The sequence below is a fragment of the Eriocheir sinensis genome, chromosome 12, assembly GCF_024679095.1.
Source record: "Eriocheir sinensis breed Jianghai 21 chromosome 12, ASM2467909v1, whole genome shotgun sequence".
NCBI lineage: Eukaryota > Metazoa > Arthropoda > Malacostraca > Decapoda > Varunidae > Eriocheir > Eriocheir sinensis.
In genome coordinates this window covers 5,921,246-5,948,730 of record NC_066520.1, presented here as the reverse complement: position 1 = coordinate 5,948,730, position 27,485 = coordinate 5,921,246, and the positions used below count along the sequence as shown (strand labels likewise).

At 45.4% G+C, this 27,485-nt stretch overlaps 1 protein-coding gene across 3 annotated transcripts; it reads right to left on the bottom strand.

The window, feature by feature from the left end:
* Positions 1 to 517: 517 nt before the first annotated feature.
* On the bottom strand, positions 518 to 23,369 carry LOC126997329 (pancreas transcription factor 1 subunit alpha-like). Of its 3 annotated transcripts, none has more exons than XM_050858358.1 (6): positions 23,323 to 23,369; positions 19,868 to 21,392; positions 9,712 to 9,774; positions 4,801 to 4,962; positions 3,559 to 3,697; positions 518 to 1,767 (listed from the first exon to the last, which is right to left on the bottom strand). In XM_050858358.1, the coding sequence occupies exons 2-6, from the start codon at positions 20,009 to 20,011 to the stop codon at positions 1,655 to 1,657; spliced, it is 621 nt and encodes a 206-aa protein (XP_050714315.1). In that variant the 5' UTR covers positions 20,012 to 21,392; positions 23,323 to 23,369; the 3' UTR covers positions 518 to 1,654. The 3 variants fall into 3 exon arrangements, with proteins under 3 accessions (XP_050714315.1, XP_050714314.1, XP_050714313.1); XM_050858357.1 differs by lacking the exon at positions 23,323 to 23,369 and adding an exon at positions 22,484 to 22,610; XM_050858356.1 differs by lacking the exon at positions 23,323 to 23,369 and adding an exon at positions 22,203 to 22,451.
* Positions 23,370 to 27,485: the final 4,116 nt, after the last annotated feature.

Sequence of the window (27,485 nt, the reverse complement as noted above, 5' to 3'; positions counted from 1 at the left end):
ATGACCACAGATGTTGCGCCGGCTAAACGAAACTTTCCAACTTTTTATACTTACACGTAATCTTAACAATTTTGCAAAATAAAATGCATGTTAACCATCCTCAAACTATTTCCCTTCCAGAGAATTTCACTTCACTGACATACCCGTATCACAGTCATTACCTCCATGTCCTACTAGTTTCTCTTTACCATGAGAGTCTGTGGCGTCACCAGGGGAATTAATCTAAAGTCTAGAGACGCCGTCCTTCTCTGTGCCGTTCGCTTGATGAGGTCATGGATGTTTAGCTGCATATCGCAGAAATGGTGCTGGCCGCATGCCATAATTTTTTTGTTAAGTGGTAGAGACTCGTGTTCACGGATATTTTCTTGCCAAGTGGCGGAGACTGTTGTGTTCACGGATATTTTCTTGCTAAGTGGCGGAGACTGTTGTGTTCACGGATATTTTCTTGCCAAGTGGCGGAGACTGTTGTGTTCACGGATATTTGGCGGAGACTGTTGTGTTCACGGATATTTTCTTGCTAAGTGGCGGAGACTGTTGTGTTCACGGATATTTTCTTGCCAAGTGGCGGAGACTGTTGTGTTCACGGATATTTTCTTGCCAAGTGGCGGAGACTGTTGTGTTCACGGATATTTTCTTGCTAAGTGGCGGAGACGGTTGTGAACGCGTGGTTAAGGGTATAAAGTCACATATAAAACGTCCTATTATCAAGTTTCTTTTCTGTACTTGGCCTTTTGTTGTACTTTTTGTATAAAGAAAAAAATTGGTTTGCTAATTTTTCCCGTCACGTGCGGATATTCATTTAAGGGTGTTTGTATGTCGAATTGCTGAGTTGCTGCAGTGCATGGATGACGATGCTGAAGACGGTGCCCTTAATGCTAATGCTGTTGCTGCTGCTGCTGTTTGTGGTGTTCTTGAGTCTTGCCAAACCCATCGATTTACGACGGCTTCTTTCCTACTGTAAACAACACATTTACACATACACGCCACTGAAGCAACACAGACGATGCGAGCGAGTGCTTGTAACTACTAGGTGGAGGCTGAAGTTTAGGGGTGGGGAGTTTTTTTTTTCTTGTTTTCAATACTTTTTTTTTTTCGGTGCACTTTCCAACTCGTCTATTTTTCACTTCACGGTTATATTTCTACAACTTCACGACCTTTCCGAAGAGTATGTTGAACGTTCCTTGGGTGGGCGCTCTTTCCGTTTTCCTTCGTTCCTCTCCTTCAAATGTTGTTCAGCTTTGTTCATCCAAGGTCATAGAGTTTCCTATCGCTACTGACCTTGGTTCATTCACATAATAACTGCACACGTCTTTTTTTTCTGCCATACACCTTTTTACATTTTCCTTTCCCTCTCCTTTGTTATTTTCACATTTTTTCGGTGTTAATGAAATTTGATCACATCCTCATTAACACCTCTCTATTTTGTTCCTTTCTTGTGTTTATGTATGCATGTGTGTTTGTATGTATGTATGTATGTATGTATGTATGTATGTTTGCATGTAAGTATGTATGTATAATTGTATATCTATATGATTATGTGTATAGCTATGTCTGCTTATGCATGTAGAAATATACTTCTAGATTGTTCTGGGATGAGGGAAAAACAAACACACACACACACACACACACACACACACACACGTTGTTCAGGTGCTCATGGACGTTTCTGCTGCTCCGGCATCCAGGTCTTGGCCGTCACCTTCCCGTTGACCACCAGGGGGCGCGCGTGTGACCAGGTGAGGGAATGGGGCACGCTGTCCACGCTCACTGCAGGAAGGGGAGGAGACGAAGGGTGTCAGAACCAGTGCCAACTTCATCGTCACAAGCGCCATGGTGCTCCCCAAAGAGCCGCGCGAAACTCAAATTGAGGCTGATACAATAGTGTTTTTTGTGTGTTCTAGGCATGGTTAAGAGCACGGAAAAACGCGTATATGTTTGGTATTATAAGACATACTCGCTTCTCACATCACCTATTTTCAAAGGTCGAAGAGGGGGTCAGTCGGGTTCAAATGAGTGTTTCTTCAGATTCACGGTACAGAAGACTCACACTACCACCAGGGTCATAAAACTACCCCTGAAAATGCCCACAACTCCTACGAAAGCCTTGTCAAATCTGTGTTCTTGGGTGTCTTGTCTATGTATCATCATCACTCTGAGTCTCGCCCGGCTCTCTTGGTAACAACATGGCGCCTGTGATGAAGTTGACCAAACTCTCTTATACTTTGGCTCTCGTTAGAACTAGGTACATCGTGGTAAGAAAATGAGAGAGAGAGAGAGAGAGAGAGAGAGAGAGAGAGAGAGAGAGAGAGAGAGAGAGAGAGAGAGAGAGAGAGAGAGAGAGAGAGAGAGAGAGAGAGAGAGAGAGAATCTGTGGTCCGTCTCTATTACCGTAAAAAGAAATGTAAAGAGTAATCTGTGTCTCGCCAGGAGTTTACTTTCAGCCTAAGAGAGGAGCTTCACATTCTAGGGGAACTATTTTGGCCAGGGAAGGAAGTGAGAAGCAGCACATTCTCAGCACTTTAATTCATGAAGGAAATATAAAGGACGGAGTCGGTATATTACCCACCGACAATGATTTTAAAAACGCCGCTTTTATCTTATCCTTTGAATATTTATCGCTGATTCGGTTGTGCAAGGCGCTTTACCTTCACATAATTTATTTGATTATTGTTCATGGCAAGGGAGTCTTTACGTATTTGCATCCAGCATTTGTTTGAAAAGCGCGCTCATGCAAGGCGACTCTGTGGTGACGAGTGGCAACTATTCTCATTACAAATGGCGCCTCTCAGCTGATGCAATGTAAGTCATCTCACTCAGTCTTAACTTGTACCAGGCATTACACCATCACACACTGTGGTATTATTGTCTTACAGAAGTAGTCAAGACTGAGCAAAGAAGTACATGACGAGTGAGTGTTAAATGTACTTTTCGAGAAACGGAAGGATAGAATGTGCATGAGTTGGTCTGGTGGGAGGGGACAGAAAGTGTCTAAGTATATAGAGGTCGATCTGATCTTGAAGGGATCTGATCGACTTTTTTTTAGCAAACATAAAGGTAACGATGTCGATCCGTGCCTCGCGTCAGTATCAAATGTAACAAATTGGTAACAAAGGCCCACCAGACACATGTCCAACAGCAAGAGTGTCGTTAGCGCTGTTATTATAGTGACATGTTGACAGACTAGAAGCAGAATATCGTCAATTGTAAATGTGGTAAGTTTTCAGCAAATCTTCTGTTCCTCTTTCCTCGTTTAGGTTCCTTGCAAGAGTGTAAAGATCCCCAAGCACTGACTAATTCAAATTGATGTCATTATCGCGACACAAACATCGAACTGTTTTTCTTTTCTGCTCAGATCGTCACTATCATTATCTTCATTTGTTGACATTGTTGTACGATGATAATACTGAGATTCAGACCATTATTTTTCCTCTCTCAAACTCGCTTAGGTTCGTTATATTTCTCTCTCACCAACCTTCAACCTGGCACTCCTCGTTGATGCCCGGTGGTCATTCTCTCTCTCTCTCTCTCTCTCTCTCTCAAGGCTGAAGCACCACTTACTTCGGCTGCTCCTGACGATCACTTTCCTGTTGGCGTCGTTGTGGTTGGGTGGGTGGAGGTGCGGGTCTGGCGCTCGGTCGCTGGCAACCAACTCCGCCAAGAAGCTGATGTACCCGATAGCCAGCCGAAGCGTGTCAACCTGGGTGGAAAGAACACCGTGAGGAGGTAGGCTACACAGGGATCATTAAACATTGAAAAGAAACCTCCGAGGATCAAAGTGGAATATCAGACTGAAGGAAGCTCAGGGAGAGAACTAAACTTTGATACATGGAGCACCGGGCACCTACGAGAAGTGGCAGGTTGACGGGAGGTGAGGGAGAAATATAACGAACCTTAGCGAGTTTGAGGGAGAGCTTACAAAGCCATGCAGAGGAAACATAGATGGAAACATTGATCCTTTAGAACAGGGTTTTTTAACCTTTCGATGATCCCAGACCCCCATTGGATTGGTCAGTATGGTCACATACCCCTTCGCTTGACTGCTGAAATCATCATCACCTAACTCTGACTGCGCCTACAGCTCAACTATCAAGTCTATCATTCATGATATTCAAACCAGTGAAGAGTTGCAGGACGCTCGTGACTGGGTTGCCAAATATTTTGGGTGGTTTGACGTTTTCCCCCAGCTCCGTAATTTTGGCAGCTTTTGGGGGGCTAGAGGGCATCATAGGTTTATGAGGTGGGGGGGGGGGGGGGGCGAGCGAAGCGAGCATGCGCAGGTGGTGGAGAAGTTTTGAAAAATAAGCAGTTTTAGGGGGATTTTGAGGCCGATATAGAAATTATTGTGGGGCTATAGCCCCCCCCGCCCCCCAAGAAATTACGGCCCTGTCCCCATATCTATAACCACACTTAATTGCTTTCCAAATATTATAATATCTATTCTAGAGGAAGAAATGTAATACAACTGAGTACTAATCAATTTTGGTCACGAAATAACACAAATTATAAATATTGAATAGCAGTGCTAGTTATAATGTATCAATCTAACCATTATTAATAAATCAAATATATATTAATATTTAAAGATTGAGTCCCATACCCCCAGCATTTGGTTCCCATACCCCCGAGGGGTATGGGAACCTCCGGATAAGAACCTCTGCTATAGAAGCATTCATCAAAGACAGAAATACCGACAAAAATAGAAAAAAAGTGACCTCAGAGTTTTCATTAAGGACAGCGTGACGCCTACGATAAATGTGAAAAGTGACCCCGAACTAAACAAGGAAGGTTTCGTAATCCCACCTTAGAGAGTCTCTTTTCGTAGGGGAGCGTTGGGATGTGCGCGCGCAGGCCCTCAAAGGCGTCATTGATACTCTGCATGCGTTTTCTTTCCCTCATGTTGGCTGCCTGTCGCTGCTGCATCTGGGCCATGAGACACCTCCGCTTCTTCTTCCTTCGTAACACCTGTGAGAGTAGAGAGAGAGACGTATGGAGAGGTGATAATAGAAGTAGTAGTAGTAGTAGTAGTAGTAGCAGTAGAAGAAGTAGCAGCAGTGCCAGTAGTAAAACACACACACACACACACACACACACATTATTGATACCACTATCCAAGGAGTAACAAAAAAATACATTCATTTGTTTTTGCTTTCAGACTTGCATCGATCGACGCCCACCACCGTTGGACACACACACACACACACACACACACACACACACACACACACACACACACACACACACACACACACACACACACACACACAAAGAGAGCCGCCTTCAGACCACGTAAGTACACATTTTTGCTGACAGTGCCCTTAGAGTAAACGGTTTATGCTGTGAATTTATAGACTATATTGTGTGCGTGATGCATGTGTCTGTATACAGGCAATACCCATACTATTTCGGAGCTGATTACGGAAGATATTTTATTTTAAGATAACGGGGATTTATGTTTCATCTTGCGGTTGAACAAAGCAAGTCTTTTTAGGTTCATAACTGAGTAACTGTTTTGTGAAAAGAAAGCAACTTTCATATTCGGTGTTGGTATTTCATTGTTGTTGGTGTTGTTTGAGCTGTTCAGGTGTGGTTGGTGGGACTGAAATTCACCTAAAAAATTAGCAGTACCATGTTGCAGTGAATAACACAATAGCACATCAATGCGTTAGGATCATCATGTGAATTTTATACAGACTGTGACAGCCGCGCACTTAGAGCATCCGTGTCAGCGATCCAATACTACAGATGCTCCTGAAATCCTTCCCCGTATACTTGACAGAGTCGGTCACACAGCAACGAAAAAATAAATGTGGAAGGAATGCATGAACGGAAAGCAATTGTTAGGAATGCATTCATCGCACAGGCATCACCATCAACACTATCATCATCATCATCATTACCATCCGCTTTGTAAACACGAGCACTGGACGTAGCACCGTCACCGCCAGCAACAATACAAACAGGAACATCAGCGTCAAAGGCACCGCTGTACTTACCATGCTGCTTAACGATACCGAAGAGGAGAAAAAACACGGTTCCCAGGACAAGCATATAAGTGGAAGCAAGAGAGTTAATTAGCACACACAGGACCCACTGAACACTTACTGGAGGAGAAGCTAAGGGCATAAGGCGGAGAGGAAAGCTGAAAGAAGGAACACGAGGATATCATGAGACCAGAGGCGGAGAAACATGACCTCACCCTGGGACAATTACAAAGTGCATGAGAGTAAAACAGGCATAGTACACACGGAGCGCCCATTGGGTAAGGAGTTCGGGTATGAGGAGTCACCTAGCATAGGGAACAAGAAATCATAATACACGCACAGGACAAAGGAGAAAGGAAGTTATTATGTAGAGAGCGTATAGGAACCATAGAGCACGGATGGCCAGAAGAAAATCAACTTTATCTAACCCAAGTAAGAACTACTCCGCGGGGACGCCATTCGTAACAGGCATAAGGCAGACCGCTAAGAAAGGAGGGGTGGGACCAGGCACGGGACAGACAGCGGGGTAGTGAGGGCAGGAACGGGGCAGACAGCGGGTTAGTGAGGGGAGGCACGGGGCAGACAGCGTGTTAGTGAGGGCAGGCACGGGGCAGACAGCGGGGTAGTGGGGGCAGGCACGGGGCAGACAGCGTGTTAGTGAGGGCAGGGACGGGGCAGACAGCGTGTTAGTGAGGGCAGGCACGGGGCAGACAGCGGCAGACAGCGTGTTAGTGAGGGCAGGCACGGGTCTGACAGCGGGGTAGTGAGGGCAGGAACGGGGCAGACAGCGGGTTAGTGAGGGCAGGAACGGGGCAGACAGCGGGGTAGTGAGGGCAGGCACGGGGCAGACAGCGGGTTAGTGAGGGCAGGAACGGGGCAGACAGCGGGTTAGTAAGGGCAGGAACGGGGCAGACAGCGGGTTAGTGAGGGCAGGAACGGGGCAGACAGCGGGTTAGTGAGGGCAGGAACGGGGCAGACAGCGGGGTAGTGGCGGCAGGGACGGGGCAGACAGCGGGGTAGTGGGGGCAGGGCCGGGGCAGACCGCGGGGTAGTGAGGGCAGGGACGGGCAGACTGCGGGCTAGTGAGGGCAGGGACGGGGCAGACAGCGGGGTAGTGGGGGCAGGGACGGGGCAGACAGCGGGGTAGTGGGAGCAGGCACGGGCAGACAGCGGGGTAGTGGGGCAGGGACAGGGCAGACAGCGGGGTAGTGGGGGGAGGGACGGGGCAGACAGCGGGGTAGTGGGGGCAGGGACGGGGCAGACAGCGGGGTAGTGGGGGCAGGGACGGGGCAGACAGCGGGGTAGTGAGGGCAGGGACGGGGCAGACAGCGGGGTAGTGAGGGCAGGGACGGGGCAGACAGCAGGGGTAGTGGGAGCAGGGACAGGGCAGACAGCGGGGTAGTGGGGGCAGGGACAGACAGCGGGGTAGTGAGGGCAGGACGGGGTAGACAGCGGGGTAGTGTGGGCAGGGTCGGGGCAGACAGCGGGTTAGTGGGGGCAGGGACGGGGCAGACAGCGGGGTAGTGGGGCCAGGCACTGGGCAGACAGCGGGGTAGTGAGGGCAGGCACGGGGCAGACAGCGGGGTAGTGGGGCCAGGGACGGGGCAGACAGCGGGGTAGTGAGGGCAGGGACGGGGCTGACAGGGGGGTAATGAGGGCAGGCCCGGGGCAGACAGCGGGGTAGTGGGGCCAGGCCCGGGGCAGACAGCGGGTTAGTGAGGGCAGAGCGGGGCAGACAGGGGGGTAGTGGGCCCAGGCACGGGGCAGACAGCGGGGTAGTGAGGGCAGGGACGGGGCAGACAGCGGTGTAGTGGGGGCCAGCCCGGGGGCAGACAGCGGGGTAGTGGGGCCTGGCACGGGGCAGACAGCTGGGTAGTGAGGGCAGGGACGGGACAGACAGCGGGGTAGTGCGGGCAGGCACGGGGCAGACTGGGGGGTAGTGGGGCCAGGAACGGGGCAGACAGGGGGTAGTGGGGGCAGGCACGGGCAGACAAGGGGTAGTGAGGGCAGGCACGGGGCAGACAGCGGGGTAGTAGGAGCAGGCACGGGGCAGACAGCGGGGTAGTGAGGGCAGGCACGGGGCAGACAGGGGTGTAGTGAGGGCAGGCACGGGCAGACAGGGGTAGTGGGAGCAGGCACGGGACAGACAGGGGGGTAGTGGGGGCAGGGACGGGGCAGACAGCGGGGTAGTGGGGCCAGGCACGGGGCAGACAGCGGGGTAGTGTGGGCAGGGACGGGGCAGACAGCGGGGTAGTGAGGGCAGGCACGGGGCAGACAGCGGGGTAGTGAGGGCAGGGACGGGGCAGACAGGGGGGTAGTGAGGGCAGGCACGGGGCAGACAGCGGGGTAGTGGGAGCAGGGACGGGGCAGACAGTGGGGTAGTGGGGCCAGGAACGGGGCAGACAGCGGGGTAGTGGGGGCAGAGACGGGGCAGACAGGGGGTAGTGAGGGCAGGCAAGGGGCAGACAGCGGGGTAGTGGGGGCAGGCACGGGGCAGACAGGGGATTAGTGAGGGCAGACACGGGGCAGAGAGCGGGGTATTGGGGTCCAGGCACGGGGCAGACTGTTGGATAGTGGGGCCAGGCACGGGGCAGACAGCGGGGTAGTGGGGGCGGGTACGGTGCTGACAACATGACACCAAAGATCTGGCATGACTATAAAGCTTTGGAAGAGAGGTCTCGAGGGTTACACATGACATCATAAGACGGGAAGTAATGTATCGGTCGAGTCAGGAGATGGGATGACACTGAGGGCGTTGTTCTTACTAAGGGTCATATTATAACACATTTCGACGCCCAAGAAAACACATTTGACAAGGCTTTCGTAGGAGTTGTGGGCATTTCCAGGAGTAGTTTTATGATCCTGGTGGTAGTTTGACCCTTCCTCTGTACCGTGAGCCTGAAGAAACACTCATTAGAACCCGACTGACCCCCTCTTTGACCTTTAGAAATAGCTGATGTGAGGAGCGAAAGTATCTTATAATACCGGCCTTATAGACGCTACCAACACCCACATCAACTATTTGCAAAGGACGAAAACATGATCAATCGGATTCTAGAGATTGTTTTGGGGGGGTTCGGGGTTTAGAAGAAGAGTCAAACTATCACCAGGGTCATTGAACTACCCCCTGGAAAGGCCCATAACCCTTACGAAAGCCATGTCAAAATTTAATGTGTGTGCTTGGGCGACGATATGTTTAAGAACACGTCCCTGAGCAGCAATTTACACGAGGCAGGATGAAGAGCAAAAGGAGATTGAGAATGGCAGCTGGAAAGGCAGAGGCACAGACCATAGCCACAGAGACCAGCAGGTAGACGTATATGCAGGGTAATGGCAATAGCAAGAGCAGCATAAGGGACAATTCTAAACAACAGACAGCAGACAGTGACAGCAGGGGACGACCAAAACAGCAACAGCAAGGAGAATTAACAACAGGGATAGAAACCAGGGTATAGCCATATTGCGAGCGGCTCCAGACAGCAAGCAGGAAGGCAGGCAGGGAGAACGGAGCAAAGTAGCAGAGGGTAGCCAGGGATAAAGCAGGTAGCAGGAACACAAACCAAGACCACCAGGTATACACAGCAGACAGCAGGAGGGATGGAGGAAGGAGAGGGAGGGACCGACAGTAAGCGGGTCAACCATCCTCATCAGACAGCAGGCAGGAGGCAGATAAGGGGGAGTAACCGGGGGAGCAAAGACGAGGAGGGGGAGGGGTGGGGGGAGATCTCACCGTGTTTTCTTGATCGTTGTGCGACGGCGAGGACCCTCCACTGTCCGGCTCGAACATCAGGTACTGGGGGTGCAAGAGGGGAGGGGGGGAGGGGGGGAGAAGGGGGGGGTGGGACACGTGCAATGTTACATGTGTTATGTGTGCAGCGTATCATCTCTCTCTCTCTCTCTCTCTGTTTATCTATCTGTCTGTCTATCTATCTCTCATTTCCACTGTTACTTGTGTTATTTGTCACCGTATCATCTATCTCTCCACCTGTTTATCTATCTTTCTCTCTATCTATCTCTCATTTGCCAGATCGCTATACACAGATCATATGGTAACACTCTACTATGCATTTCTACTACAAACTCCTCCGCCACCACCAGTTCTTCCTCCTCCTCCTCCTCCTCCTCCTCTTTCTCCTCTGTGTGCTCTTCATTCCCAACAAGATTTATTTCCATGTATCGCTTACCTTTTTCTTTCTTTCTTTTTTTCTCAGTAAATTTTTCGGTGGGGGGTTTTAAGGTATCAGGACACCTCTCCTCCCGAAATTGACCTCTCTTTCGGCCACCGCTTTTGATTCTTTTTAGTAGGAGCAGCGAGTAGCGGGCTTTTTTATTATTGTTTTCTTTTTTTGTGCCCTTGAGCTGTCTCCTTTGTTGTTAAAAAAAAAAGGAAGGTAATGAGACACAATATCCTAAAGGCTCCTGCTCTTTCGTTCTGCCTCCCGTCAAACTTTTGGATGTTTTGCCGAGTGCTCTTGTTCTTGGCGTCCACAACTCCCGACGTTAGTACATCTCGAGAGCTTGAAGATTTTTTCGCCGCAGAGTGAGGTGTAGTTTTAACCCGTCTGCTGCAATTGGCACAGATTTGGCCTTCACTGGTAGCCTGGTAACATAAAGTCCCAGGTCTTTCTCTGCCTCTGTGGTGGGTAGTGAGTGTTTCCCATGTGGTATTGGTTTGCTGGATATCCCCTCCTAAGGTACACGACTTTACATTTTCCTTCATTGAATTGTAACAGCCACTTTTTGTTCCATTCCTGTAACTTGATGTCTTCTTGTAGGAAATCCGCAGGCAAAGTGTTAAGGTGCTTGTCAATTACGCTCTGTATATCTAAATCATCAAAACTGTAGTAGACACCTCATATTATCCGAAGCATGATCATATTTGCGCGGTTCTGTGTAAACTGTTTGTATGTCAGTATTAGGTCTGAACTTTCGTACTTTGATTTGCATTTTTTTTGGCCATTCCTAAAGATGCCGGACCGTAGCTAACTTATCCCTCGTAAAAGAGCTGGAGAGAGATATGGTCGCGTCTCTACACTTCGGTTCCTCAAAGTATGGGTCGCAGAGCACCAATAATTCGCCCTAAGCTAACCCTCGGCACTGGGTCGTGATAAACTTCCTGGGTCACAACCGCTACACAAAGATTACTGAATACCAAACGGCGGAGGTGTACACAGCTCTTATTAAAGCCCGTAGCGTTAAACATATCAGCACCTCATGATGACCGAAAAGCCTCTCGTAGAAGTTCCTGGGATTTCCATGGCCTGTCTTGTGCTCCTAGTTATAGCTTCATACGACTTCTGAACTTTGGATGTAAAAGTCGCCCATGAAAAGCCGGTTAATCTTCTCTGTGGCCTTGGGAATAGACGTGGTAGGAGCCCGATACATTTACTATACTAAGGCTCGTATTACTAAACATTTCGTCGCCCAAGTTCACATATTTGACAAGGCTTTTCGTAGGAGTTTGTGGCATTTCCAGGAGTAGTTTTGTGACCCTGGTGGTAGTCTGAGCCTTCTTCTGTACCGTGAAGCTAAGGAAACACTCATTAGAGCCCGATTGATCCCCTCCTTGACCTTTAGAAATAGGTGATGTGAGATGGCAAAGTGTCTTGTAATACCAACTTATATTATTATAGGGCCGTATTATAAGACATTTCATCGCCCAAGAACACTAATTTGACAGGGCTTTCGTATGAGTTGTGGGCATTTTCAGGAGCAGTTCTATGACCCTGGTGATAGTGTGACCCTTCCTCTGTACCATGAACCTGTAGAAACACTCATTAGAACCCAACTGACCCCCTCTTTGACCTTTAGAAATAGATAATGTGAGAAGCGAAAGTGTCTTGTAATACCCCCCATAGATCGGTATTACAAGACACCCTCGCTTCTCACATCAACTGTTTTTAAAGGTCAAAGAGGGGGTCAACCGGGTTCCCAGGACTGTTTCTTTAGGTTCATGGTACATAGGAAGGGTTAAGCTATCACCAGGGTCATTAAACTACCCCTGGCAATGCCCAAAACTCCCACGAAAGCCTTGTCAAATATGTGTGTTTGGGCGGCAAAATGTCTAGTAATACGGCCTTTGAAAACACGGACCTTAGCCTGTCAAGAGTAACTGATGTGAGTTGTGAGAGTAGTGCTATAATTTAAACAGGCCCGCAGTTAGAACACTTTGGTGAACATTGCTTTAAACGGTCGAGAGGAGATTGCCGTTCCTCAAGTGTGTGGTTGTCGTTTGTCATGTTGAGGAGAAGGCGGACGAGAGTCAGTCCTTGTGTGGGGCGGCGGTGGCAGACACGGCGAGTGGGGTCGATATAATGACGAGAATTGATTTGCGATTTGTTTACCAAGATGACCACTCATTCGTGTACCTTTATGCTATTAAGCGAAGGAGGGTGAATAAAACCATTGAACTCCCCTCCTTCCCCTCGCCTTTGCTAATGCTCCCCCCCATGCACCCATGGTACACACACTAAGACTCTTTCCCTGTTTTCTGGCAATTTGTATCAATCATATATTCGCTTTGGGTTATCATTCTCTAGAAAAAATATTTTCTATGATTTTTTACGCGTTATAAGCCTACCACAAATAGATTAAGATTCCCCGCTTTCTTGCAGTTTGTCCGAAGGTACGGACATACATAATATTTGAGTAAGCCTCCGTGGTGATGTGATTAGCATACCTAGCTACGAATCCGTGGGCTCGGGTTCGAATCCCGGCCCAGACAGTCGGCGCGCAGCTCACCCTGCTATTCATTCACCCTTTCGGGCTGGTCGATAGTTGGGCATCCTACCTGGTTAAGCCTGTGGAAGATAGACTGTGGAAACCCGGATGTCATACCTGCCCTGTGTCCCGGGTAATGTGTTTTTACTCAGCACAGGCTCAAGAGCAAAGACGACTGCGATGAGCACCGAAACCACACGCAGCTATGTAGCGTATGTCCCAAAAATTTCATCTGCCTATTTTTTTTCTTCAAAAATCTTTTCCTTGACGCATTTGAATTTAGCTTACATTCATACCTGGCCCAACTCATGCTTCAGTAGACCTAAGACCCATCGTGTGTGTGTGTGTGTGGGGGGGGGGGGGGTGCTTGTGTAGTTCGCCATGGTCTGATCACGCACTGGACTCGCAGTCCACAGCCTAAGTACCCTCCCCGAAGGAGCTTGGTGTTCTGGTGACACATCTCTGGGTACGGCTGGAACTTCCTATCACACCCACTCACCCAGGAAGCGGGACACAACCTCTGACTGACATTCGGAGTCCATTCGCTGTTGGATAGACACGACAGGCCCTGACAGGGAGCACAGATTTAAAAGGAGACTGCCCATTTGTTTACTGCGCCCAAGAATGTGTGTGTAATGCTCCTCGGCCTGATCAAAAGTTGGACTTGCAATCACCAGGAAGTACCCTCCCGACATGAGCAAGGCTCATTATAGCCGATTTCTGGGTGTGTGGGCTCATAAACGTTTCCGAGAAAAGCATCAGGTGTGTGGCGGGATGAGTTAGATGAATCATAAGAGAGCGAGAGAGAAAAATAACGAGGATAATTATGCATCGCTTGTATTTTCAACGATTTTTACTTTCGGGAAAATTTAACAGATCTTCAAACGTATTTAGAGAAAAAGAACATTTGACACCGCGATGAACCCGTTACTCTATCAACAAGTGGATAGTTTCCCAGTCCAGTCCGTTTTGCGTTAGTGTGTCACCCTCCACGAGGTTTTACAAGTGCATGAGTTAAATATATATATATATATATATATATATATATATATATATATATATATATATATATATATATATATATATATATATATATATATATATATATATATATATATATATATATATATATATATATATATATATATATATATATATATATATATATATATATATATATATATATATATATATATATATATATATATATATATATATATATATATATATATATATATATATATATATATATATATATATATATATTTCTTTCAGTAATGTTCATGGTTTAACAAGTAAATATTCTCGCCTACCAATCGATTTTGCCTCAGTGTTTTGGAAGCATGAGTTCATAATAGTATTCAAGTACGTGCGTTGTATATGTTGTTCTATAGTAAAATTCAGGGTTTAGGACGTGGATATTCTCTCCGAGTAATGAATGTCGCCTCAGGGCCTTGGAAGTACGAGCTCTTAATGTTACTCATGTACGTGCGTTGTATAAGGTGCTCTCTTCCGGTGAGGTTCTAGCAAGTGGATGTGAATTGATCAGGGCAGGAAAGGTTCACTGGAGGAGCGGAGGTGACGGGCGGCCCGCGTGAGGGAGGCGCTGCGGCGAGGGATCGATGAGGGAGGCGGAGAGTGGCGCCGCGGGAGTGTTGGTTTTGACGCCCAGGTTTTTATTTATTGTTCTTCCCCATGAGCAGAAAAATGCCTGAAGATAATTATTCCTGTTCTTTTTACGTATGATCGTACGTCCCTCTTAACTGTAATCCTCGTAGTTCATTACACTGTACGCCTCTTTTGATAACAAGCCTCGCCCTTTTTCATTTTATTGTATGGGTGATGAAACAGTAACCCGATTTTTTTCCTTGGTGCTGTTTTTTCACACCATTGTCTATTATCAATCCTTAACCGGAAGATTCAAAAGCACCTTTCCACTTCTGACCTTCTATCTGATCGCCAGTATGGGTTCCGCAAGGGGCGTTCTACTGGTGATCTCCTAGCCTTCTTAACTGACTCTTGGTCATCCTCTCTTAGCCCCGTTTCGGAAACTTTTTGTTATTGCGCTGGACATATCAAAAGCTTTTGATAGGTCACAAAAAAAATCTTGCTAAAACTACCTCTACGGTTTCCTATCCTTCTCTCTGTACCTTTATCTCCAGTTTCCTTTTCTGACCGTTTTCTGCCGTGGTAGACGGTCACTGTTCTTCGCCTAAATCTATTAACAGTGGTGTCCCACAGGGTTCTGTCCTATCTCCCACTCTTTTTCTGTTGTTCATTGATGATCTTCTTTCCAAAACGAACTGTCCTATCCATTCCTACGCCGATGATTCCACTCTGCATTATTCAACTTCTTTATAGAGACCCACACCCACCAACTTAAACTACGACTCAAGAGGAGGCTGCAGAACTTAGCCCTCAGACCTACTATTATTTCCGATTGGGGCAAGAAGAACCTGGTGTCCTTCAACGCCTCAAAACACAGTTTCTCCACCTATCCACTCGACACAATCTTCCAAACAACTATCCCTATTCTTTGACAACACCCAGCTATCACCTTCCTCAACACTAAACATTCTCGGTCTATCCTTAACTCAAAATCTCAACTGGAAACTTCATATCTCATCTCTTACTAAATCAGCTTCCTCAGGGCGTTCTGTACCGTCTCCGCCAGTTCTTCTCCCCTGCACAGTTGCTGTCCATATACAGGGGCCTTGTCCGCCCTCGTATGGAGTATGCATCTCATGTGGGGCTCCCTCCACTCCAGCTCTTCTGGACAGAGTGGGCAAAGGCTCTTCGTCTCATCAGCTCTCCTCCTCATACTGATAGTCTTCTACCTCTTAAATTCCGCCGCAATGTTGCCTCTCTTTCTATCTTCTATCGATATTTCCACGCTGACTGCTCTTCTGAACTTGCTAACTGCATGCCTCCCCCCGCGGCCCCGCTGCACTCGACTTTCTCATGCTCATCCCTACTGTCCAACCCCTTTATCCAAGAGTTAACCAGCATCTTCACTCTTTCATCCCTCACGCTGGTAAACTCTGGAACAATCTTCCTTCATCTGTATTTCCTCCTACGACTTGAACTCTTTCAAGAGGAGGTATCAGGACACCTCTCCTCCCGAACTATCTTTCTGACGCCCACTCTTTGATTCTCTTTTTAGAGCAGCGAGTAGCGGGCTTTTTTTTTATTAATGTTTACTTTTTTGTGCCCTTGAGCTGTCTCCTTTGCTGTAAAAAAAAAAAAAAAAAAAAAAATGTAACCGTCGTTCACTTGATCCAATAGTTAGTAAGGCTGTTCTAATAGTTATCCTTGTTTTCTTTTAATCGTTATGCTGTTTTAGGGGTAATCCTTCCCCTTATTTAACTATAACGGCTTTGATAAATGATAATTATTTTCATTTACTCGTAAGGTGTGAGGCGCTATCCTTGTTTTTTTTCATGCGTCGCCATAAGGTTGTTTAATAGCAGCCTTTTTTTTCTTGTAAGTTAAGACTTTTAACACACCAAATTTTCCTCTTGATCGCAGCCATATTGCCTCAGAAATAACCATCGTTTTTAATGTAATCATAAAGGTTGTGTTATAAATACCCTTGTTTTTATGTTCAATCATACGGTTGCTTTAATAATATTCTCAGATTTTCTTTAGTTTAAGGCTCTTCTACTAGTATAATGATCATTTTTCCCCTCAATCATGGGACTATGTATAGCAATCTTCGGTTTTGTTTAAGTAGTTGTAAGGCTGCTTTAATTGCGATCCTCGTTGTTTCTCTGCATCACCGCGATATTTAATTGTAGTCCAAAGTTTCTGTTTGGCGCCATAATCGGCATAATGTTTCAGTCACTCGATGACTTAATCATACTTTAGTTAATTTGTGTGCTTTTTGTACAGCATCAGCAGCAAAAAAACAAGGTCAGTGACCTTGATGTCGCCAACAGATGCTCCGCAACGGTTTTGATCAGCAACTCTGCCTAATACTCAGTCCACGCAAGTGTTGAAAATTAATGGAGCAAGGACGCTGCCCTGCCTCACTCTTGAATTAAAAGAGAAGAAGCCGGAACGCCTCCCCCACACTCCACAGCACTCAGTCCCAGAGTAAGGCCAGTCATCAGGTCAATAATCCTTGCAGGAACCCCGCGGATTCGAAGAATCTCCCGTAGTGCAGCACGAAGCACTTCTTGTGATTGACGTTATGTAGGCTGCGATCTGATTTGATTGACGGTAATACCTTTTTATGCATAAATCAATTTTTCATAGTGGCTTTAATCTTAATCATGTGTAAAAACTACCATTATTACCATCATCATTATTATTATATAGTACTGTTGCTGTTGTCATTGCTTTCTCTCCTTGAGCCTGTTTATCAAAGAAGACTATGAAGGAAAGCCTGGCTTGTACATGGGCGAGACGTTTCCTGCATGGGATGACGCATTTGTTGAGGGTGGAATGTCCGCTGGATGAGTAGGTGGTAGCGTGATGATGATGATGATGATGATGATGTGAAGGAGGAGAAGGTGGAGGAGGAGGAGGAGGAGGAGGAGGAGGGAGGAAGAGGAGGAAAAGGAAGAGGAAGAAGAAAAAGGAATGATGATGATGATGATGATGATGATGATAATAATAATATGGAGAAAAGAACAATCAGAGGAGGAGGAGGAGGAGGAGGAGGAGGAGGAGGAGGAGGAGAAAAAAGAAAGAGGAAGAAGAAAAGGAATAATAATAATATAATAATAATAATAATAATAATAATAATAATAATAATAATAATAATAATAATAATAATAATAATAATAAGAAGAAGAAGAAGAAGAAGAAGAAGAAGAAGAAGAAGAAGAATGAAGAATGAAGAATGAAGAAGAAGAAGAATGAAGAAGAAGAAGAAGAAGAAGAATGAAGAATGAAGAAGAAGAAGATAGAGTAGGAGGAGGAGGAGGCGCAGGAGGAAAAAAAAGAGGAGGAAGAAGAAACACATGGGAAAAAATAAAAACAGCAGCAGAATGGCGACTTTGATCAAATGAAACTACTCGAGAGGAAAAAAATAGTCTAACAAAAGAAAAGAAAAATGCTTCACTGAATACATCGCTTTTTCCCTTCCCATCTCGTTTCACTCCCACGTAATGAATGGACGCCTCCCCCTCCCCCTCCCCCTCCCGAAATTGACCTATCTTTCGGCCACTCCTCTAACTCTTTATAGGAGCAGTGAGCAGCGGGCTTTTTTTTTTCACATTTGTTACCTTTTTTTATGCCCTTGAACTGACTCCTCTGCTCTAAGAAAATAAAATAAATAAATAAACAACATGCAGCCAATCACCTCACCATGATTTCCCTTTATTTCGCACCCCCTAAACACCCTTCACAGCCACCTCACACACCCTTTCACCCTCCTCATTCCATGCATTCCTCTCACCTACATACCACACATCATCCCCTCTTTTCTTATCCACACTATTTTCACGCCTCGCATTCCACCACCTGTGTTCCATTTTCCGTAATTTAAAGTCCATGCTGATATTCCCACTCATTTCTCCTTCCTTTCTTCCTTATCTACTTCCTTCATCTTTATCTTCCCTCTTTTCTTTCTTCCCTCCTTCATACACTTTATTCAGTTAATTTTTGGGACGATTTTTTTTTAACTGTTCTCTTCTCTTCGTTTTTCTCCTCTTCTGTCTCTATTTTCCTCTCTGATATTAGTTTTACATCCCATCTCTGATCTTTCAAATTCACTCCAGGCTCGTCCCTTCCATTCTATAACACCCATTCCTTACACAGGCCATTTACAACCTTCTCATTGACCTTTACTCACGTTTTCCCACCCCACACCCAGCCAAATAGCTCTCTACTGTACATTCACAAATAGCCCTTGATTCTTTACGCTATTCCTTCACCCAGATCTCTTTCCGTCACTCTTTTCCACTGTCTGCACGCATCCAATAGTCAGTCAGCTTAAAACTCACGGAGATATTGTGTGGTTGTAGCTATACCTGAATGCTATCGTGAAGTAGCTATAAATATCTTTCTTTAAATTTACCATTTTATCCGTATGTTTACCTATCTCATTATCTGTCTATCTTTGAGCTTATAATCCTATCCCTAATGCTTTAACCTTCACCTGCGCCTCACATCTTTCAGTAAATCAATCAATCTATCAATCTATAAATCTTTCTATCGCAAAGGACATTACTCAATTAGAAGATGTTCAACATTGGGCAACAAAAATGATCCCTTTCTTGCGCAACAAACCTTACGACGAAAGGCTTTCAACTCTTAATATGTTCTTTCTTGAGAAACGTCGCCTCCGAAGAAAACTGATCGAATGTTTTAAAATACTTAATGGCTTTACGAATGTGGACAAATCAAAATTGTTCACAATCGATGACACTTTGCGAACGAGAAATAATGGCACAAAACTGAAGTATAAACAAGGAAATTCGGACCACCAGTTTTTTTTCACCAACGTTGTAGTGCGAGAATGGAATAAGCTCCCGCCTTAAGTGGTCCAGTGCAACACAACTGACTATTTTAAATACTAGCTCGACAGACACTTCCTTCAACTTAATATTTATTAAAGTAGAAATACAAAAGTTTTGAAGACATCTGATCAATATAAAATCATTTAGACTTGAGAACAGACCAACTTAGTCTGTAAACCATAGGGTCTGTGTGGTCTGAATTTCTATGTGAGTATGTAAATATCTGTCTATATTTATCTACGTATCTGTCTACTTATCAGTTTACCTTTCTATTCATATCTCATCACCAACCCTTCAAACCCTCGCCTTATACTCTTCCTACCCGCCATATCTCACCCTTATCCAAAGCAGACCCCCCCTCTTCCTTCGTCCAGTTGGTCCTCAGTCACCCAACCAACTCATACTCAATATAACATTTACGTGTACAAACTCACATCACCCCTGCACCTCCTCCTCTCACCCTCACCCAAAACGTTGCTACCTCCTCCCCATTGAAACACCCTCGTTCATTTCGCTCTCACTCCACACCCATTGTCTACTCCCACCTATCGTTTCTTATCTCGACTCCACACCCCATCGTATCTGTGCTCTCTCATCTGCATATTGGGTTATCGGTATCTGTCTATCCATCTTAGCCCTTCGAACTCACCCTTATAACCCACCTTATCTCGCCCCCTCGCCCCATCCCTTTATGCTTACCGTGTTTTCCTGGTCTAAGTGTGCAGGCGAGGACCCTCCGCTGCCAGGCTCAAACACTACACCGGCCTGGAACTCGCTGAAGGCCGCCGACTCGAAGAACTGTCGGTTGAGAGCCTCCATGTCGAAGCCTTCCATGCTGTACATCTTGCCTGTCTTCGCTCCTTGTCGTCGTCCGTCTGTTGCTTATTTTATTCTCTTTGTCTCTGTCTCTCTGTCTCTTTCTCTCTCTTTCCTTCACTAGGTTGCTCTTTTGCCTTTCTATAATCTCTTTTCCTTCTGATGTCTTCTCTATTCTGTATTATTTTTTTTTCCTTCGTACACTTTTTTCCTCGTTCGTTTCTTTTTTTTTTCTTTTCTTTCAATCCCTCACTCCTTTGTATTTATTTGTATTTCTTTCTTACTTCCTAATTTACTTTTTTTTTTTGCGTTTGTTTAGTCACCCCGCTCTCTCTTTATCTTTATTTCTATTATTTTTCTTCCTTTCTTTTTCCCATCCTTTTTATTTCCTTTCAGTCCCTCACTCCTTTGTATTTCTTTTTATTTATTTCTTACTTCCTAATTTACTTTTTTTTTGCGTTTGTTTAGTCACTCCGCTCTCTCTTTATCTTTATTTCTATTATTTTTCTTCCTTCCCTTTTCCCCTTTTTACTGTTTTTTATGTATCTGCTGTTTTTCCTTTCTTCCTTTTCTCCTTCCCTGCAATTCTTCTTTTGTTTCCTCCTTTTTTCTCTTCTTGCGGATTGTTCTTTTATTTTCCTTATTTTCTTTCTTTGTTTTATATCGAATTATTTATTTTGTACTTTGTTGCTTATAATTTTTCTTTTCACATGGAAGGTTTATTTATTTGTTTGGTTTCTCTTTCTCACACCATGATTATATCGCTAACTTTTTTCTTCTATTTTAAATGTCATATGAACTTTGTAACAACGAGTGTTTTATTTTTCTTTCCACTTCTGCCAGATGGCTGTTTCTTCTTGTTGTCCTGTATCTCTCTCGGTATCAGCATTACACTATGGCAAATCCGTCGTGTATATTTTCCTAATCTGCACTATTTCCTTGTATCTCCGTGTATTTCCATCGAGCGCTATTTCTTCACCCTCACTTATTTTTGCCTGTTTGAGATTTTTTCCTTTCGCTTTTGTTTCTCTTTTCGACTACCGCTTCCGTTACGACTGGCCGGTCTAATACATTTTTCTCCTCTTCCACCTTTATACCCACTCTGTCAAGCTCTACCTCACAGTCTGCATTACCTGTCAGTCTTTCCTTCCTCTTGTTTTAGGCTTTATTATTTTCTCAAGGACGCGCTTTCCCGTCCTGCCCTTGCTTCCAGTTCTCATCCATCACGTGATTTCTTTGCGCGTAGCTAAGTTGATTATCTCACATCACAATTATTTTTTCCCTTTAGTTTTTTTCTCCGCAAATAGGATTCACTTCTTTTTCCCTCCAGACAAATTCAGCAGCAACTTTTCTTACTGTGTCTGTTCACGGCAACGATGGTCATTGCTTCCTGGCCTCGTACGTAACACTGAAATGAACAGTTGAACATTTAAGAACATCACGACAGCTAACCATGCACTAGAAAAATGTACTTCACTCTTATTTCCATTACCTCTTTCTGCACCTACAACAGTAACAATAACTACTACTACTACTACTACTACTACTACTACTACTACTACTTCTACTAGCCTACTACTACTACTACTACTACTACTACTACTACTACAATTACTTCTACATCTATTTATTAAGAGAGAGAGAGAGAGAGAGATAACGCCACCACATTTGGGCTGAACAGGTGTAATAACGACACACACACACACACACACACACACACACACACACACATTTTTCATCATGTAATTTTCTTGTTTCCTGTAAAATACTCTGTTATCAAAAGTCAATTTATACTTCTTTCCTTTCTTTTAGGTTATATCAATCCGACCTAAATTTTCATCTGTTGTCTCTCTGTGTCTTAATGACAAGCCTAGTCTTTTACGTATGTCTGGAAACTTTACTTCATCACCGCCAGTCACCGCCATTATTTTCACTCATGTACCACCACCACCATGACCACCAGCACTACTAATTCCAGTACCACACCATCACCAGCACCATCAGCACCACCACCAGTTTTCACATACTGCCTCACTACCACCACACAGCGGACGTAGGAAAACATTCGGTCCTTCGGGAAGTGTTCTCCGTCACTTCGCCAGTCCACTCTCTATGTTATACGGTTCTCAGATGAACAAACGTGTCTGTGGTATGAGTGGTAGGACGAGTTTCGGAATACAGTGACAATTTCCAACAAAGCATCCGTCATTTGCGTTACATCAATGTATAAGTGCGCAAGATTCAGCCGCTGTAGTGTGGTCTGGTTGGAAGACGAGGCGGTGAGGTGAGTCTCCGTTGCGAGGCAGCCATGCAACGGCCCAGGTAACAAGGCGGTGATGGAGGTGTCCGGAGAGACAACTCAGGGTCACGTCTCTGCGGGGACTCAAGACCACCAGCAAACACTTCCCTCTGTCTCCTCGTCCTCCCTGCTGTCCGCCACACATGCCTCCATCCGCTTGACCCTTCCGTTGATGAGCACGGTAGAAATATGTTAATTACAGTAATGTGGAAAATGCGGACGGTGTACACAGGTCAGGGGTTGCGGACATGTGAAGACACCGTAATTAGCCGCCACGTAGGTCTCGGGGAGCTTCACGGCGCAACTCCGGCCACCAGCCAATGGGAGCATCACGTGCCTGGGCGGCGGCCAATCACGGGAGGGCTTCAACGGCGGAGGCGGGTGCTTTAAGAAGATACGTCGAAGTGATTATTGATCTTCGCCGACGAAACCTTAGCCTTGGACTTGTGTTGCTTGTTATCCTCTGAACATGAGCACCTTAATACGTATATATTCTTCGCTATTTAAGACTTAGAGGTGTGCCTGAGACTGAAACTTAGCGAAAACCCCACAATACAGTGAAACGATCGATCCGTGCGTCGGAGGAGCGGTCGGCGCGGAGGGAAGGGCAGCGACGAGGCCGAAGCCGAGGTCGACGCGAGGGAGGACCCGGAGGAGGACGTGACAGGTGGGCGGGTTCTCACCAGAAGCGGGAAGGTCCTCGTCGATAAGCTCAATATGTGACTTGTGTATTTTTACGAATTACCTTCCGAAACCGCGCCCTGAAACCTCTCCGAGTGATGAAACAACTGACTGGATCGCCTCGTCTACAGTCTTTCACGAACGCGACCCAAGAGTCAAGATGGCGCTTCAGCTAGGAGGAGAGGAGAGGGAGAGGCTAAGGGAGGGAGGCAGCGGCACTATAGTCACAGGGGAGGGAGTTTTGGGGGTAAGGAGAGAAGGTTACTTTGTTTGTGTAGCTATGAATGTCACCCAAGCGGTTACCTGCGCCACCCCTCCTCTCCTCTCTTCCGCTCCTCTGTTCTTCCCTTCTATCTACCTGTTGTGTGGCACTGTTCCTCTCTTCTTGACACACACACACACACACACACACACACACACACACACACTACATCTTTCTCTCTTATCAGTTTTTTTTTATTCCACTTCTATCTCCTTCACCTCAACCTTCTAATTTTCCTCTTCTTCTTCTTCTTCTTCTTGCTCTCGTTCTTGTTTTTCTTTTTCTTTTTCTGCAAGTTTTCCTTTTCCACTTCTTCTTCTGCTTCTTCTTCATTTTCTTCTTTTTCTTCTTGTTCTTGTTCTTGTTCTTGTTCTTCTTCAAGTTTTTCATTTTCCACTTCGTCTTCATAATCTTCTTCTTCTTCTTCTTCTTCCCCTCCTCCGCGGTTCATCTGTCATGTGTTCACGCTCCCAGACGAGGCGTGTTGTCAGCTGTACGAAAATTTCTGTTGCTTCGTGAAATACCTGCCTCCCTCCCTCCCTCCCTCCCTCTCCCCTCTCTTGTCTCCCTTCTCACTCGCTCTCTCCCTTCCTTCTCACCCGCACTCTCCCTTCTCCCTTATCCCATTACTTTCCCTTCTCTTCCATTTCCCGTTTTTTCTCTATTTTTTCTTCCTCTCTTTTCCCTCCTTGGAGAAAGTAAGTCGGTATTTTTTTTCCTTGTGATAATAGAAGTTAACCTGACCACGTGAGAGAGAGAGAGAGAGAGAGAGAGAGAGAGAGAGAGAGAGAGAGAGAGAGAGAGAGAGACAGACAGACAGACAGACAGAGACAGAGAGAGATTAACATAATAAAAAAAATGCAAAATAGTATTATCAAAGCGAATAAGAAAAGGTAGGAAAAAAAGGAGGAGGCGGAGGAGGAGGAGGAGGAGGAGGAGGAGGAGGAGGAGGAGGAGGAGGAAACGAGCTTTACCATGGTAGGAAGAGGAAGAGGAGGAAAAAGGAAGAGGAGGAAAAAGGAAGAGGAGGAGGAGGAGGAGGAGGCTATCTGGTGATGATCCTTGAGACATGTGCAAGTGTGATATGATGAGCTTCGTTGGAGTGGAGGGGGAGGGAAGGGGAGGAGGAGGAGTGAAGGGAGGAAGGGAAGGGAAGGAAAGAGGGGAACTGAGAGGAGGAAAGGAATGGAGAAGGGATGGACTTAAAGGTTCTCGGGGATGTGGAGGGGGAGGCGAGGGAGGGAAGTAGAATTTTGGCGAAGAAGGATTTTCCGGCAATGAGGGAGAGAGATGGGCGTGTTTCCTTTCACCATGGAGAGGGGATTTATGTACACACACACACACACACACACACACACACACACACACACACAGAGAGAACCTTAATTCCTGGGTGGAGGGAAATGTGTTGTGATAAAGGGGAGGACAGAAAAGAAGGCTTCGCGGGAGGGAGGGCGAGGAAGGGAGGGGAGGCAACGAGTGTGACCCCGCGGCGCACGGCAGACTTATCACCAGTGCCCGCCGCTGATGAAATAATGCTCCACAAACAGAGGTGCCGGCGTACGCAACGGTGCCAGATTGTCGTACTCAGCCTCCTATGTTTCCCGATTTCCGACCACAAAACTGCCTCCTCGACCCCAATTACTGCCTTCATATATAGTTATCGTTAAAATGGTGAATTATTGGTGCTTTTTGGCAATTGCTACGGCTCAAAAACCGGTAAATACGAGGCTCTGGGTACGATAATCTGGCAATGGTGCCGTGCGCGTGTCCCCGCCCCGCCCCCGAGGACTGGAAGGATACAACAGTCCGGACACTCCACACCTGACACGCATTGCCTATGTCTCCGTCCAACCCCATAAACAGTGTTGCCAGACTATCATACTCCAAGCATCGTATTTTTTTCAGTTTCTGGCGCCACAACCAATGCAAGTATATAGAAACACATTAGTAATTAACCATTTCGACGGTAACTATTAATGAATCTAGTTATTGGGGTGGAGGAGACAGTATCTTTGTTCTTAAGGGCTGCGAATCTGTTTGGGAATTGACTGCGAATTCGGGTTTTCTTCTATGCAAGTCCATCAAGTTTGTAAGTGCCTTTCTTACAAACTTATTTCCATTTTCATTTCGTGAGTCTGTGCCATGATAACACACTTTGGTTTCTTCAGCGACGTTTTCTCCCATATACCTTACCATAAAGTCGCCCGTGAGGTCATGGGCAGGTCTTCTGCTCATAAGCGACTGAACATCTTCCTTAAAACTTATCAACATACTCATCGCCTTGGGTGGTTGTTGGGGAATACACTTAGATTATCTTCCTATTTGTATGATTAATTTGATTCAAAATTTTACTGATGCCAGGCGCTCTTTTATTAAAAATCGTTTATATGCATGTTATGCACCTATACAGGTGCCCTGCGCATTATTGTCCAGATCCAGATCCATATCCAGACCACGGTCTTTCCAAGACTCTTGTGACCGTTTACCGTTGCCGTTTACCGTTGATGAGGTTTCCGGCCCCGCTCCACTGTCAGCTCAGCGCTCCGCAGGGGCCGTCAGCAATAATTATGTTTGCCTCAATATTAGTCCTCGATATGCACTTATTCACAACGTCGTAGTGAGTGAATGAGTCTTAATTGTTTTCATGGATAACCATCTGATGTCCTTTTAATAAACTTGGCATCATTATAGTCACTTGGCCATGTTTTAGTTCGTGCTAATCACAATTTCCTTTTTATAGTATCACAAATATCCATTGTTTCATTTTTCATCTGGCTGCGTCAGCAAAACTGGCGCGACCCGTCTCTGCCTGCTCATCACATGTCAGGCCTGCCACCTCACTCAACTACTTGACACTGGACATCCGAGATTCAACCTCATCTTTTACCACAGATATTTCTTTAGATAATTCTTGCTTGAATTTATCCAATTTTTCAACAATGTTGGTAGCAAGAGACGCTTTATGGAGACATGAAGTGCAAATCCATTTTATATTAGGTACATTATCAAATTAGCACACCTCACATGACACCACCTTGGACACAAACAGCATGCAGTCCACTTCTAGCCTGTAAAATCTTCACAGAACCAGACTCATGGTTCTTCTCGCCATTATCGACTAAGCAGTTCCATGGAGCTCACGCCGCACGTCCTCATCCTACCACTCTCACTCACTCAAATTAAAAATCTAACTCCATCATACTGCTCCCTGCCTTCAGGCTTGCCTCCATAGTAAAATGTATGACTACTCCTGCTCTTGTTGTTATTGGCCGAGCATTCGCACCTCACTGAATCCTACATCACATTTGATACTCGACAACTCCTTCATGAGTAAAACTAAATTAGCGTTCTGTTCCGTTCTCAAAGTCTGTGTATTGTAAGCCCCAAGGTTCAGTAACCAATTCTGGCCTGATACATTAAGCATACTGTTCTTTGCAGTCCTTGCCGCGGAGTGACCCTGATTAGCACTATGACCAGGCACTTCGCTGCCGGGCACCAGGGAACTTTGATTGAAACGTTCAGTCATGTTGGGGAGGGAGGTGGCCAATGCCACTCATTCTGGTCTGTGGCGTTGTGTGGATAGGGAGCAATATCAGGCTACTCCTAGTAGGCCTTAAAAATGTATGCCTGTCTATTATGGCTCTTCTAAATTATATATATATATATATATATATATATATATATATATATATATATATATATATATATATATATATATATATATATATATATATATATATATATATATATATATATATATATATATATATATATATATATATATATATATATATATATATATATATATATATATATATATATATATATATATATATATATATATATATATCAGCCTGGGCACTTCCTTATGTGTCCTGTCCCGCTCCCTATCGGACACGGACCTTTAACAGAGTGCAGAGGTCCGAAATGCGGAAAGTTTTCAAGTGAGGCTTGAAGTAACAGGTGGGAACAGTTTTGAAGTAGGTACCTCCGCACCTGAGGTTTCAAGGATAAAAAAAAACGACAAACAGTCCGCGCCTGCAGTAATACTTCCGGTCGTTTACGCGGTCTGTGCTGCAGGGCATGTTTTCGCCACTTGAGTGACGTCACTCATTCAGATTTACGGTGTTGCATGTGTACTGAGGTATGATAATTATGATGAGTACTTTACTTCAGGTGGTGGAGATTCTATGCGTTAAAATGACAATAATGATAACAAAAATAATGGTAATAATAATAATAATAATAATGATAAT

Excerpts from the sequence above, each read along its gene's own strand:
- LOC126997329 (XM_050858358.1), bottom strand. The coding sequence starts at position 20,011 with ATGTACAGCATGGAAGGCTTCGACATGGAGGCTCTCAACCGACAGTTC. Across the intron at positions 4,963-9,711 it reads ACAACGATCAAGAAAACACG|GTGTTACGAAGGAAGAAGAA; the intron begins GTGAGATCTCCC and ends CTACTCTCACAG. Across the intron at positions 1,768-3,558 it reads GATCGTCAGGAGCAGCCGAA|TGAGCGTGGACAGCGTGCCC; the intron begins GTAAGTGGTGCT and ends CCCTTCCTGCAG.